Raw genomic sequence first — 17,488 nt, 5'->3', positions numbered from 1 at the left:
TAAAACCTCTAAATACAGAGGAACCCGAGAGGGTAATTTATATAGGTAAAGAAAGAATAAAACAAACTAGCTAAAAATACTGGCGGTGGCTATTAAACAAGATAAGGAAGCATAAACACAAAACCCTATACAAGTTATCTAAATAGAGGTATGGAGTAAATCAAGGAGGATGGCTTGTGGGCATTGTCTTTCCAAATATGGCGGTTATGTTTTCAAGGTGTTGAACTGCTCCTATCGCAGGTTGAGGATTATAGGGCAGATTATCTGCTGACTTATCTCTCAATTTCCTTGAATCTTGAGACTCCTCTTCAAGGTGGACGCACATATTAAATATGTTCATCTTGGACAATAGAATATGGAATGCAGCAGTAGGTAGAGCCTTTGTTAGGATGTCTGCAATCTGTAATTTTGAACTCACATGTACTGGTGTAATGGTTCCAACAAGCATTTTCTCTCTAACAAGATGACAGTCCAGCTCAATGTGCTTTGTTCTTTCATGGAACATTGGGTTTTTGGTGAGGTGTATGGCTGCCTAGTTATCACAATATAGGAGGGCAGGTCTTGGATGGCTGGTATTAAAATCTTGCAGCAGATTTATCAACCATACAATCTCACAACTGGTGTTAGCCAATGTGTGGTATTCAGCTTCGACAGAGGACCTAGATATGGTGGTTTGCTTCTTTGATTTGTAGCTAATTAAAGAATCTCCTAAGAAGATGCAAAAACCAGTAGTAGATCTTCGAGTCTCAGGGCAAGCTGCCCAATTTGAGTCGCTAAATGCCCTTAGGAATGGTGTAGACTTGAAAGAATATAGGAGGCATTGGCCTATGGATCCCTTGAGGTATCTCAAGACTCGATGTGCAACTAACTAATGGATCTATGAAGGGCGATCCATGAATCGTCTCAAGATGTTAACAGAGTATCATGTGATATCCGGTCTTGTAATAGACAAATAAATCAACCTTCCAACCAACCTCCTATAACCTGTAATGTCAATGAGAGGATCTGTTGCCAAATGAGAAAGTTTATGATTCAATTCCATTGGGGTGTTGATAGGCTTGAATCCAAGCATACCAGTATCCTCTAAAATCTCAAGAGTGTACTTCCTTTGACTCAAATGAATTCCTTTTTCTGATCTTGATATTTCTAAGCCAAGGAAGTACTTTAGATTGCCAAGATCTTTGATCTTAAACTAGTTGTGCAGATATCTCTTGATGAAGTCAATTGTTTTGAGATCATTGCTTCCAAGGAGAATGTCATCAACATATACTAACAATGCAACAAATTGACCGTCATGAATCTTTGTAAACAAAGAATAATCTGACTTGGATTGCTGGAAACCAATGGCAATGAGAGATGTGGAAAATTTTGAGTGCCATTGCCTTGAGGTTTGCTTAAGGCCATAAAGGGATTTGTGCAGACTACAAACTAAATTTTGATCTGTAAGCGACTCCCCCTTAGGCTGAAATCCCGGAGGTAAATCTATGTAGATTTCTTCTTCGAGATCCCCATGGAGGAATGCATTGTGAACATCCAATTGGTTCAAATGCCAATTGTGAGTTGCTACCAAAGCAAAGAAGACAAACAGTAGTGAGCTTTGCAACAGGACTAAAGGTTTCAAGTAAGTCGAATCCCTCCCTTTGAGTGTAGCCCTTAGCTACCAACCGAACCTTGTGCCTTTCTATAGAACCATCTGTGTTCAATTTGGTCTTGCAGACATATCGATAACCAATTGCTTTCTTTCCTTTTGGAAGAGTAGTGACTGTCCAAGTGTTGTTGGCCTCCAAGGCATTTAACTCATTTGTCATGGCTTTGGTCCAATGCTCAGAGAGAACAACTTCTGCATAGGTAGTAGGATCTCAGATAGAGGAGAGGGAGAGTGTATAGGTCTTGTGAGAAGGAGAGAAATGAGTGTAGGAGAGGTAATGCTCAAGTGGGTGAGTAGTGGAGTGATGAGGTGATGGTGAAGATGATGAGTTGCAGTGATAATCAAAGAGATATTTAGGTAGATTTTTATTCTATCCGATCTTCTCAGAGATGGAGGGGATGGTGAACTTGGTGGTAAATGGGAAGGTAAGGGTAAGGTTGTGGTTGGTAGAGTGGTGGGAGGAATAGGATCAAAAGGAGGGGAAGAGGGGTCGGTTGAAGAGGCAGGGTCAAGGGAATGAGGTGAGAGTGGATCTCTATCATTGAAAGAAGGAAAGGAAGATGAGGGAAGAGGATTTTGGAAGTCTGCAGCCAAAGGGATGGGAGTTAGAATGGATTCTAGAGATGGAGAAGATGGAGAATTGTAGTGGTGATGCTGGAAAGGAAACTGATTTTCATGAGAAATGATGTCTCTTGAGATGCTATACTTGTGACTATCCAAATCATAAACCTTGTACCCCTTAACTCCTGGCAGATATCCTATGAAAATACACCTCCTAGCTCTTGGATCTAGCTTCATCTGGTTATGTTTGAGAGTAGAGATAAAACATAACCAACCAAAGACTCTTAAATGTGAATATGAAGGAGGAGCTGAAAAGAATATCTCATAAAGTGACCGATTGTTGACCATTGTCTTTCCAAATATGGCAGTTATATTTCCAAGGTGCTGAGCTGCTCCTACCACAGGTTGAGGATTATAGGGCAAACTATTTGCTGACTTATCTCTCAATTTCCTTGAATCTTGAGATTAAATGCAAAGCCAAAAGAAGAACTATACATGACGGTTCTTATTCATAAGAGATTAACAAAAGCTTATATTTCTTGTTGGGTAAATAATAAAATCTGTGTGATTGAATGATATGTGCTGTGATCATAAGGAAAATCTACCGTTTGAAAGGCAACGCCAGAAGACAGATCTTTGCTGCCACCTAGAGTGGATGCCGGTGCCCGACGAAGGGAGAGCTTAGGACTAGAGGCGACGGTATATGCTTTGGACTACTGCTACGTCGGTATGGGTGTATGCTCCTTCAGATCGAGTTCCATTTCCTTTTCTTTTGTTTCTATTTTTTTTTTTAATAAAATGACATGCCATGTTAGTTGGGATCTAGCCTAAGAAGATTTGGTAGAACTATCTGAATCATGAATCAATAATGGTGGTAAAGTTGAACGCTAGAAAAGGTAATAAAAAAGGGTTTACCCATACATCATTTACATAAGGATAGTACTACAGGAACCAATAATTCAACTGAATAATCCAATCGCTAAGTGCAAATGCACTTTTTTATTTATTTTTCTTCTTTTTCTTTAATCATTTTTTATATATCTTTAAATATTTTAAAAAAATAAAAAAGAATACTAATTCATTAATATTCACTTTCATAACCATTAAGTAAAAAAAAATAGAAAAGCTAATCGGTCACTTTTATAGGATCAACTAGTATTTTTCTTTCCATAATTTTCCTTTGGGGTGATCCAAGAACTTAAAAACTCATACACTGTTGAGCTCATGCAATGAATAAGGTTGAATGGTTAAAACGGAGAGGTCAAAAGTCAAACATGGAGCGATGAAAGTTGGGTGTTACTTGTATGCATCCGATTGGTGAGAGATCACGGATCATACAATGAATATTGAAGTCACATTTAGGCATTAAATGTGTGATCTACCGAGTGACTAAGTAAGAAATTAATTCACAATGAAAATGAGGAAGTTGCAATGAAGTAAATAGTTGGGTTAATTAAGGTTGGTCCTTCCATCGAAAACTTTTTTTTTTACAAAAATAACAAGAGAGTGGAATTGTAAAAATTCATTAAGATAGTTCCAAAACACTCGAGAAAACACTAACGGAGTTGTCGAAAAGATTTCATTAAGTTGGACAAAGGGGTTGAGTTCTCAAAATAAGTAGATGAAGTGATTAATAGACAAACAAATAATTTTTTCCTCTCCTCCAAGTTCAATTCTAAAAAGGTTTACATCATTTTTCAAAAGAATTCCAAGAATGGAGACTTAGAAACTTTTATAAAAAAAAAAAAAAAAAAGTGGATCATCACTTAAAAATAAACTAAGTCATGTCATTATACGAACCATTTTGCAAAAAACTCATGGAATTATGGCCTTTTTCGAGTAGTATATATAACAAGTCAGTATAAGCAAGTCTCAATGGTGGAGAAGATTCAAGCAACATCAATTAGAGAGAATTCCAAGGGTAGTAACGATTAGCAAGAGCACCCCCATCTAAGAGAGCTGAAATTTGCTTACTTAACTTCTACCATGTCAATACACATTTAAGCGAACATCTTTACGGCGGGAGTAATCTCGATCAAAACTTAATCAAAGACGAACCCAACTAGCTAATTCATGAAAGTCCGCAAATTCCTAATTGGACAAATGATAATTAATACGTGCCAAACTCAATATGTAGAGTTTATGGATTGGGGTGATTATGGTGCTATGGGAAACTTTATCAAGATTGGTTCTGTAGGTATAAAACTGAACAGAAGATGATGTTTGGTTTACGATGAGAGTTTTTGGTTTTATCCATCATCTTTGTGATATTGCACCTGTAGATTGATATTCCGTGTGGAGCCAACTGTTCTCATAAGGTAGCAGCACATGCTATCTTCTTTAAGCACCAACTTGAAGCATATCTTAGGTCAATGGTATGCCCTGTCATGCATATGGCTTTGTATTGGCAGAGATGAGCAAGATGACATATTCATAAGGTTTTCATTTTCAACTGCAGTGTCCAAAGAGGTTGATGAGCAAGATGACATTTTTGTCATAGTGGCTCCTCAGAATGTTGTTGGCAATTGTATTATTGACGTGAGGAACTTGGGAGCAAATCGTCTGCTATGACTTGTTAGGGAATGTCATATTAGTTATTATTCTGCATTTAGTAGCCTTGAGGTTTGATTTGCAGGACCTAAAAGCTATGACTGATGCTGCTGGGAACTAGAAACTAGAGGCAATATTGGAGCCAAACCTATGACTATGATCCTACACGTGTCAACAGGCAATTGAAGAAAAGTGGTAACATATACAATATACATTAGAAGCCCCATTAATTCCTAGCTAGCTTGGATCAAACAATATATATATATGTTGGCAGTCCCATAGAAATTACTCGAAACTTTCCTGAAGAGCACTTTTGTTTTGATGATCCTATCCAGGCTATGTTATAAGCATTATATTATTAAAAGCAATGTGTCATGCCAGAAACAACATTCCTTTTCTTTGCAGATGAATGTAGCCTCAGATGTAGGTGCCTCTCATATCAATCTTATATTCTTATAACCTAATGCTGCAGACAAATTTGACTACGAACTGATATTCTGAAGTCATGTATGAGACAAACACATGCACCTGAATCGATCATTAATCATTGCAACCCCTCAAGCACTATAAGTTGATGGTACAGCTCAAACTCATATCTTCTCCCTCTCTCTCTCTCTCTCTCTCTCATTTACCACAAATTCAATGCCAGGAGGAGTAATACACAAGCAATATATATCTATAGGAGGAACCATATCCTTCTTTTCTCCGATCTTTTGTTTGAATATTTGAAAACTTTCTTTTTCGTGGATAACATGAAAACAGACTAGCATTTCTATAATTTCTTCAATTCCCATCACATTTTCTTTTGTTTATTCATCATATTCAACGTTTGTGGTGCATGCGTACATGATATATACATTTATTTATTTATGCTGAAAAGATCATCTCTTTTACATTATTAATTCCATGGGGGAGTGGACTCGTGTGCTGGTAAATCTCAGATGTACATCTGATCAGAGAAAAAAGAAAAATCTAAAACAAAGAAGTAACTTCCCATTGACTTGAACTCTTGAATCATTGATCTGTCTGTCGGCACCGTTCCTTGAACCATGGATCTTTAACAATCAAATTCTTTTGTGGCAGATATTATCTTAACTTCTAAAAACTCTCTCCTAATAGAGAAAACGCTATGTAAAAATAGAACTACACTACCCCTCTTCCAAACAAGAGAAGTACTCGCCCCTTCCGTCCTCCTAGGGGAGAAGAGTACGGGGCTTTATTGCTATGGACACCAAGTCTAATAGCCTTTTTTTTTATTAATTACAAAAAACAAAAAATTGCAAAAAAAAAAAAAAAAAACACATTAAAAAATATATGGAAACAAATAAAAACACATAAAAACTCTCTGTCATCGCTGCCCGCCACGTACATCGGCGTGAGCCCAGATGGCACGCCCACCGCAAGCATCGGCTTCACAAGCCCAGATGGCAAGAGCACCCAGCTCTCTCACGGACACCAGCCTCCACTACGTAGGAGGCTCCTACGCATGAGCACCGGCCATAGCATCGCCCGCCCCTCTCCACCAACTTTTGCCGCAGACTGCGTTCGATCTAGTTGGCTCAACACCTCACTCAGGTTAAAGAGAAAGGAAGAAGAGGAACAAAAGCTATGCACCATAAAAACAATGGAAAAACACTAAGAAAACGTTGCAAAAACGGAGGTACAACACAAAAAGAGTTGGCAGTACTGGCGCGTGCAAGACACGTGCCACTCTAGAAGGAAGGCCGACAGTCAATCTTGGAAGTCCCAGATTCAGAGGTCCCAGAAAAGCCGAGCATTGCGACGGCAGAAGGCTCCTTGGTGGCGTGTGAGGGCCACGCGCCGACGAGCTCCGAGGCTTCAACACGTGCGTGCGGGCTACACTCCACTCCATTTGGCGTCGCATTTGGTGGTCTTGAAGATCGGCGGCTGGGCAGCATCCATGTGAGGCGCGTGTTGGCTAATGGATGTCGAAAAGTCCCAAACTGCGATTCTCCCTTATTTGGCCTGAAAACACAAAAAACGAAACCAAAACATTACATAGGAAAAGAAATTTAACAGAAGAGAAGGGAGGAGGCAATAGCCGGATCTGGTGTTTGATAGAGTTTAGAGAGAAGGGAGAGGGTTTTTTAATTCTGGTTGCTTATAAATGGAGCTTTGAACAGGTTAATGATCTATATGTGGAGTAAATATTGATCTAAGATAAAGGAGAACCTACCTCTGTATCTGATGAAATATACAAGAAAACTTAGCTATTTTAGCTTAAATCGAGACGAGATCCAGGAATTATAACTATCAGATTCCAAAAATTTCATGTTGTCTCAATGTTCTTCCCTATCTTCCATTTAAAGGACCAGGACTAGAGTGATTAGATGTTACTTTCGTTGGTTGGGGTCCTGGGGGATATGGATAACCTTAATCCTGTTTATCTTTTGGAACGCTATGTTTCGTCTTAGAAAATATAGTTTGAAACAAATATTTATCTAATCGAATGGATAAATAAATGCTTCCATGTTTTGGAATGAAATTTAAAATTTGTCTAAGATAATCACTTTTTGGGATGAAATTTATTTCGTCCAAAAAGAAATTAGTCTCAAAAAATTAAATTTCTTGCAGTGAAATTTCCTAAGATTAGATTTCTTAAATATATTACTATTATGTCTAATCCGCTTCAACACCTACCAAAGCAACTCATTCTAATTAGTTTTAATAAAATAAGTACTTCTTATTTCCCAAATCCATACACACGTATATATGGTCTCTTTCATCCTTAGCTATAATAAAAAAATCTTTAAATACACTTCCATGATTAATGATCCCATAATCATTACTACTTCATTAAGCTAAACACATGACCACCAACATAAAATTGTTAACGCCATAATGAATCAATGATGGGGTAAAGATGGACACAAGAAAAGGTGATAAAAAAGGGTTTACCTATGAAATCATTTCCATAATTTTCCTCTAGGGGTAATCCAAGAACTCTCTCTATTTTAGTGTATTTTTATTGAAGGATTATTTTTAATAATTCAAAAATTTATTCTCTTATTTTATAATTATCGGATATTTTAAATGGGTTATTTTATTATCTTTAAATTGTGAAAATTAAATTGTTATGCTTTCTTAATATTTATTTATTGATGTAAATTTAAATTGTTCTTCTTTTAAATTAATTGATTGTGAGATTTAATTATTTTATTTTCATTGTATTATTACGTTTAATTTATTTTAATAGATTTGCTGTTTTAAAATCATTTTCGTTGGATCATTTTCTATGACTCAAGATGTGAGGATTGGACCTCATTTTTTTCCCTTCATTTTCTCTTTTTCCTCTTTTCTTTTTCTTTCCTCTTTCTTTTTTCTTCTTTTTCTTTTTCCCTCAGCCCTCTCCCGCGCGCGACCAGCCCTCCCTCTCTTCTCCCGTCCGTTTTTTCTTCTCTAACCAGCGCCGCCGTGCGCCACTCGTGAGCCGCACCGCACCTCCCTCTCACCTCCCTTTCGACCGGCAATTACCCCACTGTAATTTCAGCTCCTCCATCGCCGTTGTTAGCCCCCACGCGCAACACCAAGCCGCGGCACCCCTTGTGCTCGCGCGCTGCCATCGCGCCACCACCGGCCACCATTTCTTCACCACTTCATCCTCGACCTCCTAGCAACCCAATGGACCCAACCCCAACTCCGATCCATCACTGGTGAAGCCTATCTATCTCCATTTCCGATTTGGACACCTTTGGCCTAAAACCACCCTTTGCGCCGCCACCCACGGCCAACCACCACCACCACTAGCTTCACCGACCTCTCTAGGCCCTGCCTTATCAATTTAGGGTCTTAGTTTGTCCTCATTCAAAATTGGGTATTTGAGACCCACGACAACAGTGTATTTTACACTGTTACATTGCTGTGTCGCTACCTTTTGCAGCTCCATGATCATTCGAAAATTATTATATAACACTGTAAGTATTTTTCCAAAGAACTATTGTGATTTAAATATATTTTTGCACTAACTCATATTATTGTGATCTGGTTGGACATGCTGGACTGAGTCCGAGGAGTTCGGGGTCGGATGGATTGTGGACGAAGTTGTGTATTTGGTTGGTATTGTGAAATGTTGGTTGTTGGTATGGTGTTGTTCATGTACATGGCATATTGCACGCATGATCATATTTGTAAAGGAAACTGGGTTTTCGTGTACATGCATTCATGTTCATGTGTTTCATTAAAACTGGGTTTTCATATGTTAAAGGATTTTGGGTGCGTGTATATCACGACCCCAAGTCGAGATGGGGCATTATCTCGGTGGAGCTCCTCTGGTCACTCGGGAGCGGAATATACTGAGTGACGTCCCCTGGATTGTCGCTGGGCGACGATGGGATCGGACGAGATGGTCTCGTGCCGACTCCGTGGCCCCTCTGCTGGTGGGGGCTAGAGGATGTTTGGCCACGAACGCGCTGGGCGCAGAACTGGGCAATGCTCGTTGCGTAGTGAGTCCTTGGCCACGAACGCACTGGGCGCAGAACTGAGCATCATGGTGCATTGGTTAATGGAATAATGGATTGTTTTCTGGAAAAATAGTGTGTGTTGATTAAAAGGCTTTTATGTGATTCATTTTCTAGGAAAATGAGATTTTATTGATTTGGGTCATTTTCTGGGAAAATGACGGAATATTCTTTTTGGGCCAAAATGAGATTTTGGCGTGTGTTGGAAAATATCTATTTTCGGAAAAAATAGTATTTTTGGATTTGATGCACATTTCATCATATGCATGCATGTTGGTCGCATTAATGTATTTTTATCTCGTGGTTATTTGGGTTATACTTACCTGCGGTACCGTCCTATGGTAACGCAAATTTTGATGCAGAGGAGGATGAGGGTGAACCTGAGGAGTCGGCTCCGCCCGAGAAGTGATTGGATCACTCGCATTCTGGTTTGGGACTTGTAAAATATTTATTTCGGATGACTGTATAATATTTAAACCTTTTTACTGATTGTTTAAATTGTATTAACAATTCTGGTACTTAGTTGTATTAATTATCCGTTGCGTTGTTTTATACATTGTTGCATATACACACACTTGACACTAACGTTGGGATGTGTGACCCTGTAGTCATCATCCCTGCATCTCGATTCCCGTATCTCTTTACATGGGGGTCGTGGGCGCCACAGATTTCATTAAGTTGGACAAAGGGGTTGAGTTCTCAAAATAAGTAGATGAAGTGAATAGACAAACAAATAATTTTTTTCCTCTCCTTCAAATCCAATTCTAAAAAGATTTAGAGCATTGTCATTAGTTTAACCACATGATACTAGTGCATCTAAACTTTTGGCTTTTTATCTCTTAAATTCGCTGCATTGGAGTAGTCATAAACTAGTAGCTTGACATTTGAGCGCGCTACAGTATATGTAAACTTATGATCTCCATCTTTGGCGTAATACTCTTCATAGCCAAAAGAATATTGTATTCCAATAATTTAGGAAGAGGAAATAGTTAGGGAACAATAATTTAAGTAAAAATTAAATTATTAATTAATATATAGTTAGTGTAGTTGTAAAATATGAAAAAAAAAATGTTATTATTAAAAAAATAATATTATATTATTATGTTGACTAATCTAATATAGGGTTATATATTGAATGCATGGTTTTGATTTTACGCAAAACTTATACTTTTACCTAAATTTTAAAGATAATTTTAGCTAGATAAATGTCAATACTCGTGTATCATTTTCCAAAAGAATTTCAAGAATGGCGACCTAAAAACTTTTATAAAAAGAAGTGGGCCATCACTTAAAAATAAACCAAGTCATGTCATTATAATAATACGAACCATTTTGCAAAAAATTCATGGAATAGCCTTTTTCGAGTAGTACATATATATATATATATAACAAGTCAGTATAAGCAATTCTCAATAGTGGGGAAGATTCAAGCTACATCAATTACAGCAAATTCCAAGGGTTGTAACGATTAGCAAGAGCACCCCCATCTAAGAGAGCTGAAATTTGCTTGCTTAACTTCTACCATGTCGATACAAATTTAAGCGAACATCTTTTCGACGGGAGTACTAATCTCAATCACAACTAAATCTAAAGACAAACCCGACTGGTTGAAAGTCCGTAAATTCCTAATTGGACAAATGACGATTAATACGTGCCAAACTCACAGGTCATACGTACGTACGTACGTACGTGTATTTTTATAACACGATAGGGCACGCATGCACTAGCTAAGATGCTTCCACTTTTTCTAGTTTTTATTTTTTATTTCTAGTTAAAAAATAAAAAAATAGAAAAAGGAAGTAGATAAAAATTATAAAGGTCCAAGCTGGCCTCATGCATATCAATAGATTATCATCATATACATACATATATATACACTGATCTCGCTAAAGGCGTAACTCTTATTGTAAGACGTTGCAGCTGTTATAACAAGCAGCTTGCTTAATTTATTAAACATACATGCATGTATGGATCATCATGAGTCGCCATTTTTCTTATTCTTCTAATTCTTAAATATTAGAGGTTCAAGGCGAACAGGAAGACCGTTCACAGGAGAAGGTGCTGGGTTGAATATAATCTTTTCATCGGGATTTAGTTTCTCCCATTTGAATTTGGTCACCACATTATGAATGAAAGTGAGTATCTCTAATCGTGAATATTCCTTCCCAGGGCACATGTGAGGTCCTCCTCCAAATGGTACAAAAGTGTATGGTGCAGGCCCTCTCCCTTCAAATCTTGAAGGATCGAACTTTTCTGGTTCGGGAAAATATTTTGGATTTTTGTGTGTTGAAGCTACTGTCCAGTAAGCCTACAAAAACCATAGATTGAGATAAATAAAAATCGAAAGCCACACATGCATGCATCACATGCAATAATTATAAATATCATCTCGGCCTAGATCGGCTTCCATACATAGAAGATCAATCTTACATACCTTCCATCCTTTTGGAATTATAGAACCTGCGTAAGTGAACTCAGTTGTGACCTCTCTGTAAGCTCCTTGAATAGGTGGTGCTAATCTCATTACTTCACATGTCACATTCCATGAATACTTCATCTTCTGAATGTCCTCCCAACTCAACAACTCGCCTGGACCTTTGGACTTTGCTATCTCCATTTGTTCTATCAAACAAACAGACAACGTCTACTCACATATCTCTTAGATATTCAGCAAAACTTTTTGTGCTGGTATTTGAGATATATTTTTCAATTTCAAACCAAACTACTCGTGTATTTGATGAGCTGCATGAAATTAAAGACGAATGCCTCGGGCTTGCTATTATATGCAATATTAGAGATCATCATGTCAAGAAAGTTGTTACCTTTTAAGACCTTGCTGTAGACATTTGGAAACTCTGCAAGATATCTCAGCATGGATGTAATTGTTGAACTTGTTGTAATGTAGCTGCCGATGAAAAACCCTATCATCTGAGAAGCGATCAACTTCTCGTTCATTCCTCTGTCGTTCTCATCTGCCATTAAGAGCATGCGACTCAGCAGGTCTTCTTTTGCTGGCCCTTTCTTCTCTAACAACTCCATCTTTTTCTCTCTAATGATAGCAAGGAACTCTTCATGGAGAAGCTTGCCTTCTCTAACAGCACGACTGAAAGCTGTGCCTGGAAGCTTAATAGGAGCAGATAAAATGCCCTTTGTAAGAAGACCAAAGAGATTGGCAAATCTGGTTATATGCTCCAGATTTTTTATATTTATGAATACCCGACAAGCAACTGCAATGGTGTACTCCTTTGTCAGTGGGAGAACCTTCACTTCATTATAAGGAGACCAAGCTATCTCCAAGTGTTCTTTCGCCATGGAATCCATTATAGGTATGTAGCGCTGTAGAGCCTCTGGTTTGAGAAACTCAGGGAGCATTGCTCGTAATTTGGTGAGGTCGTCCTGAAGAAATCCCATGTCAGAAGGAAAATTCAGAGCTGCGCTTATGGAGCGTGGCCACCATGGGGTGACATGCTTGTTTGCACTTGAAAACATGAACTTGTTCCCAGAAGCGCCGCAAAACACAAGAAGATTCTCTCCAAACAAGGAGGTTTGGAACACGTCCGTTGAGTAATTGCTCATTCTATCAATTATGAACTTTTCTGGTTCCCCACTTTTGCAGGCCCTGCCGTATTCCAAAGTTTCGCCAACGATTGGCCATCCTCTTCTACCAGGTGGAAGTTTGGGGCGGGAGGGTGATTTGTGCTTGTAAATGGTGAAGATGATGAGAAGAAGAGAGATGGAGAGGATTACAAGCTGAATTAGATACGAGCTCGAGAAGAAGATATCCATATCTCTCCATCAACATGGAATACCCAAGAAAAATACTCAAGTTAACAGTGGTGGCCGTGGGCTACTACCAGCCAAGCAGATTTGGAATAATATAAATAGCCAGAACATGATGCGTTCACATAAAAAAAAAAAATTGGAAACTGTAGAACATTGACTTTGTAAAACAAAATAATAAATATAGCAAAATAGCTGAGAGATAGGAAAGTGAAAGGGCAGGGACTCGGGAGTCGGGAGTAATGAGAAAGCTGGCAACACGAAACTCTCATAGCTAGCTAGGTTGCCCCTAAACCAACGTTTTGAATCGGACTATATTTTATATGGCTTTTAGCACAATTTTTTGCTCGTGATAGGATCATGTTATAGTATTTTTGTGTCTCGTTATTATCGGGTTTCGGAAGTGGGGAAAACGATAGTTTTGGACAGAGATAACAATTGGAGTGGATGTAATAATTATGTGAGTAAATTTAGTTGAGAAATGAATTAGTTACAACGAGATTTTACAAAAATATTTTTACGAATTGGCATGACTTGATATGATATATTAGATTATAAAATTACTCTTAGTTTCTTTCGGCTGGGAATGATCGATCCTTATGATTCTTGAAATATAATTTTTGGAATAATATTCTGAAACATATAATTTTTTGGAAGAATATCATTCTTGAAGAGCATGAGGGGTATTTTGAATCATCTCTATATGTTTTTAGCTCTGCTCTGAAGATTTCTACGGTGTACTTTGAATCATCTCTATATGCCACTGCATCAAATATAAGACTAGTGATTTCATTTTGTGTTTCAGTTGATATATGCTAGCAATGAGGATGTTGATTTTGCTGTGACCGAAGGCTCGAACTTAAAGTCTAGAGATAAAAACAGGGTAAAGAAGACTGCTAAGGGCAATGGTGAAGCAAGTGAGAAGAATCGGAGTGGGAAAAAGGGTTCATATGCTAATCAACCTGTGTCATTCGTATCAAGTGGTGCAATGCAATCAGGTGGTGTTGAGAATACAGCGTTTGATTCACAAGAGATAGATGAGCATGGTAAAAATAAAGGGATAGTTGGCTCAGCAAGCTTTGGTTCATTTGAAGTGCAGACTGGGGGTTTTGGATCAAGAATGATGGCTAAAATGGGAGTTGTTGAAGGTAGAGGGTTAGGAAAGGATGGTCAAGGTGTGGCAGAGATGATGATGAAAGATGATGGCAAAGATGGGATTTGTGGGAGGCATGGGATTGGGCAGAAGTTCACAAGGGATAGTGAATTCTCTGGTTGCCGTGACTACCAAAATCTCGAGGATTGAGTGCCGGGGTCTAGGTCTAATACAAATTCATTGAGTTTTAACTTTGCTAAGTTCACTTGAATCTATTTCTAGTTCCTTGTAAATTAACTATTCATGGCAAATTATTTCATTATGATCAACATGCAAGATATCATATTTGTGAGTTTCATGTCTTATATAATTTCGCTCTGTTCTCTCCATTCTCCAATTTGATGTGTAATAGTGTACTTGTTCATAACTCTATTATTCGTTTTGATGAGTATTGGTGGACAGAATTCTCTATATTTAGAGAGAGAGAAGGGGGGGGGGGGGGGGGGGGTGGGGAGGGAGTGACGTATGTACTCCCATCCTCTCTCTCCCAATGAAGATGAAAAATCTATGACATAAAAAAGCGAAAAAAAGAAAGTTGAGCACTAAAAAAAGTACAGATTTCATGTAGCAATAGACATCTCTCAGCATGATCATATACTTGCAGAGTTTAGAGCATTGGCATTGGATTAGCTATTTTACTCTTCAAATTTTGACTAATATGTAACTTTTTCACTTTTAGCTAATTATTCAAAACTTAAAGTCTACATTGGATTAGTCATCACACTCTCTATAATAATAAAATATTATTATTTGTTATTTTTATATTTTATAATTAATTTTATTTTCATAACCTCCTATAATCACCTATAATTCACAACAATTATATTCATTTTCATTTTCACAATCTAATACACAAAATCAATATGAATATTATCAAAACAATTTCATCGATCTTCAATACTTGATTCTGGTCCCTCACTAGATACGGACATGGAATTTTAAGCAGGGATCTGATTATGGTCAAACCCTTGTCCATGCAAGAGTTATACCAGACTTTTGGGAAAAGGGGGATTTATTCTCAAGCATCAACTAGTAGAGGTGCCTCGGAATCGCTACCTCCAAGATAAAGAGAAAGGTAGAGCAACGAACATGAGATGATATTTGTTGCTTTTATCCCACCATATTATAATGTGAGGCATCACACAATAGTACAATACTATAATTCGAGAGAAGGGCAGCAAAGAGACATCACTTTTCACAAGCGAAAGAACAATTTTACAACACATGGAACTTCAGGCAGGGCCATGATTTTATCACCAAACAGATCATGCGTCAGACTTGCTCCATTCCTGCAAATTGGGGTTGCGACGCCGACATATTTCATGTCAAAGATGTTGGCTGGTTCAAATGATATAGAGATTCCACGTCAGTTATGCATATCGTTGAAGTCAAATTTTTAATTTCAAAGAGAGGTGAATTTGCAAGAAGATCAGAAAATAAAACAAAACAAAACTTCAAAATGCAATACATCACAATTGCATCTGCATGCTACACCAGAAGAAAGAGTAATTGAGGACTATAACATACCACCAAATACATGTAATAGCACAGAAAGTAAGTAATCACTTTCCAAGAACTTTTCGCCCATTACCCATCATGCTAGAAGCGAAGTAAATATCTGATTCAAGGTCTTTTAGAACAACTTCTCCATGAGTTGTTCATTGTCTTCAATAATCAAGTTTAAAAGAAGGATCGGGAGATACTGCAAGACAAGGTTTAGTACCAGCGCAAGCAGGTCTAATCAAACCATTGCTTAAAGACAATTCTTGATTTCAAAAAAATAGGTATATCAAAGAAAGTACCCGAGACCATAATGCAAACTTACAAACATATTTCAAACTACCCAATTGCAGGAAAAACAGATACAGCTTATGAAAGAAATTAGAAAGAAAAAATGAAAAGGAAAACAGAGAAAAATGTTCTGAATATAATATACTCGACAGAGAAAGAAGAGGCCAGGTTCACCCTTTTAAGCCAGAGAGTTTCATTTCATTACAAGCACAAGTTTTGCCCTTTACAGAGAGAAAGACAGAGTGGAAGATGAAGGATTAAAAAGTGAATGTTACGCTGCAATAGAGTTAAGATCTTGAGGATTATGGTTAACGTGAAACAGAATGACATTCAGCGACAGGAAATGAAACTTAGCCCACGCTTCAAATAATTCAATCAACAGTTCAAGGAACCCAAACATCAACAAAATCAAACCAAAACATCAACAAAATCAAACCCAAACAATAAGCCAATGTGGAATCAAGGCTAGGGTTTTGAATCAAACCCAAACAACATCAACAAAATCAAACCCAAACAATAAAAATCAAGAGTAAAATCAAGGCTAGGGTTTCGAATCTTACTGTGTGCTTGTCGTGCTTGGTTGCAGAAGAAGAGAAAGAGGGAAGAAGAGAAAAAAAAACTAGAAGAAGAGAAAGAAGGAAGAGACGCGGGAGATGGAAGAAGAGAAAGAAGAGAAAAAAAAAATAGAAGAAGAGAATGGAGGAAGAGACGCGAGAGAGAAAGAGGGAAGAAGAGAAGAAGAAATGCGAAGAAGAGAAGGAATAAGAGAAGAAGAAACGCGGGAGAGAAAAAGGGAAGAAGAAGAGAAAGAAATCGCGGGAGAGAGAGCCGAAATTAATAAACAATGTATTTGGAGGATCAACAGTTCTTTTCATCTTTGAAGAAAATTATGAAATTACTGTAGATAATATTTAGGATGAAAAGTGTTTGGCTAATTCAATGTGGGCCAACAATTGATAAAATTAGTTAAATTTAGAGATGAAATGTTATTTGAAGAAGCCAATGTGGATGCTCTTATAGATGCATTTTTTCTTTGTTTGTTTCATTTGGGCACGACCTATTGTTTGTTATTCATTGAAGACTTTGCGAGAGTTGTGAGCTTAAGCTCAAGAATGTGATTGAGAAGAATGTTGCAACTGGTGAGCATTGATGGTGGTGGATAATCAAATCACAAAGAAATTGTCTTTATTGCCTTTTGGTTTCACTCTATTCATCAGGTCATTTATAATGCATCTTTCAAGTTTTAATTTGAAGTGATGACTAATGAGGTAAATAATCCTTGCAAAACTTGTTGCTGAGATTGGCAACAATACCTCCATCAAACGCCACCCAAATCTCCATGGGCTTGAGACTTCAATCTGGGAATCAAACAGTGCTCCAATGGGATAAATAATTATCTAAGATAAAGAGAACCTACCTCTGTATCTGATAAAATATGCAAGAAAGCTTAGTTCTTTTAGCTTTAATTGAGCTAAGATCCAAGAATTATAACTAGTCAAGTCGCAAAAACTTCATGTTGTCTCCATG

The 17,488-nt window shown here is 37.7% G+C and overlaps 1 protein-coding gene and 1 long non-coding RNA gene across 2 annotated transcripts; one reads left to right on the top strand and one right to left on the bottom strand.

Annotated features, from left to right (window-relative positions):
- The first annotated feature begins 4,343 nt into the window (after nt 1-4,343).
- On the top strand, nt 4,344-4,877 carry LOC121244537. The gene is made up of 3 exons (XR_005936448.1): nt 4,344-4,406; nt 4,668-4,747; nt 4,845-4,877. It is a non-coding gene; the product is annotated as an uncharacterized LOC121244537 (long non-coding RNA).
- Nucleotides 4,878-11,239: 6,362 nt separating this feature from the next.
- Nucleotides 11,240-13,035, bottom strand: LOC121244536 (beta-amyrin 28-monooxygenase-like). Its single transcript, XM_041142649.1, has 3 exons — nt 12,060-13,035; nt 11,672-11,859; nt 11,240-11,545 (listed from the first exon to the last, which is right to left on the bottom strand). Exons 1-3 carry the CDS (start codon nt 13,021-13,023, stop codon nt 11,240-11,242), a joined length of 1,458 nt encoding a protein of 485 aa, XP_040998583.1. The 5' UTR covers nt 13,024-13,035.
- Nucleotides 13,036-17,488: the final 4,453 nt, after the last annotated feature.

This window comes from Juglans microcarpa x Juglans regia, chromosome 8S (assembly GCF_004785595.1).
Source record: "Juglans microcarpa x Juglans regia isolate MS1-56 chromosome 8S, Jm3101_v1.0, whole genome shotgun sequence".
NCBI lineage: Eukaryota > Viridiplantae > Streptophyta > Magnoliopsida > Fagales > Juglandaceae > Juglans > Juglans microcarpa x Juglans regia.
Note: the sequence above shows the minus strand (reverse complement) of the source record. Positions and strands in the feature narration are given on the sequence as shown.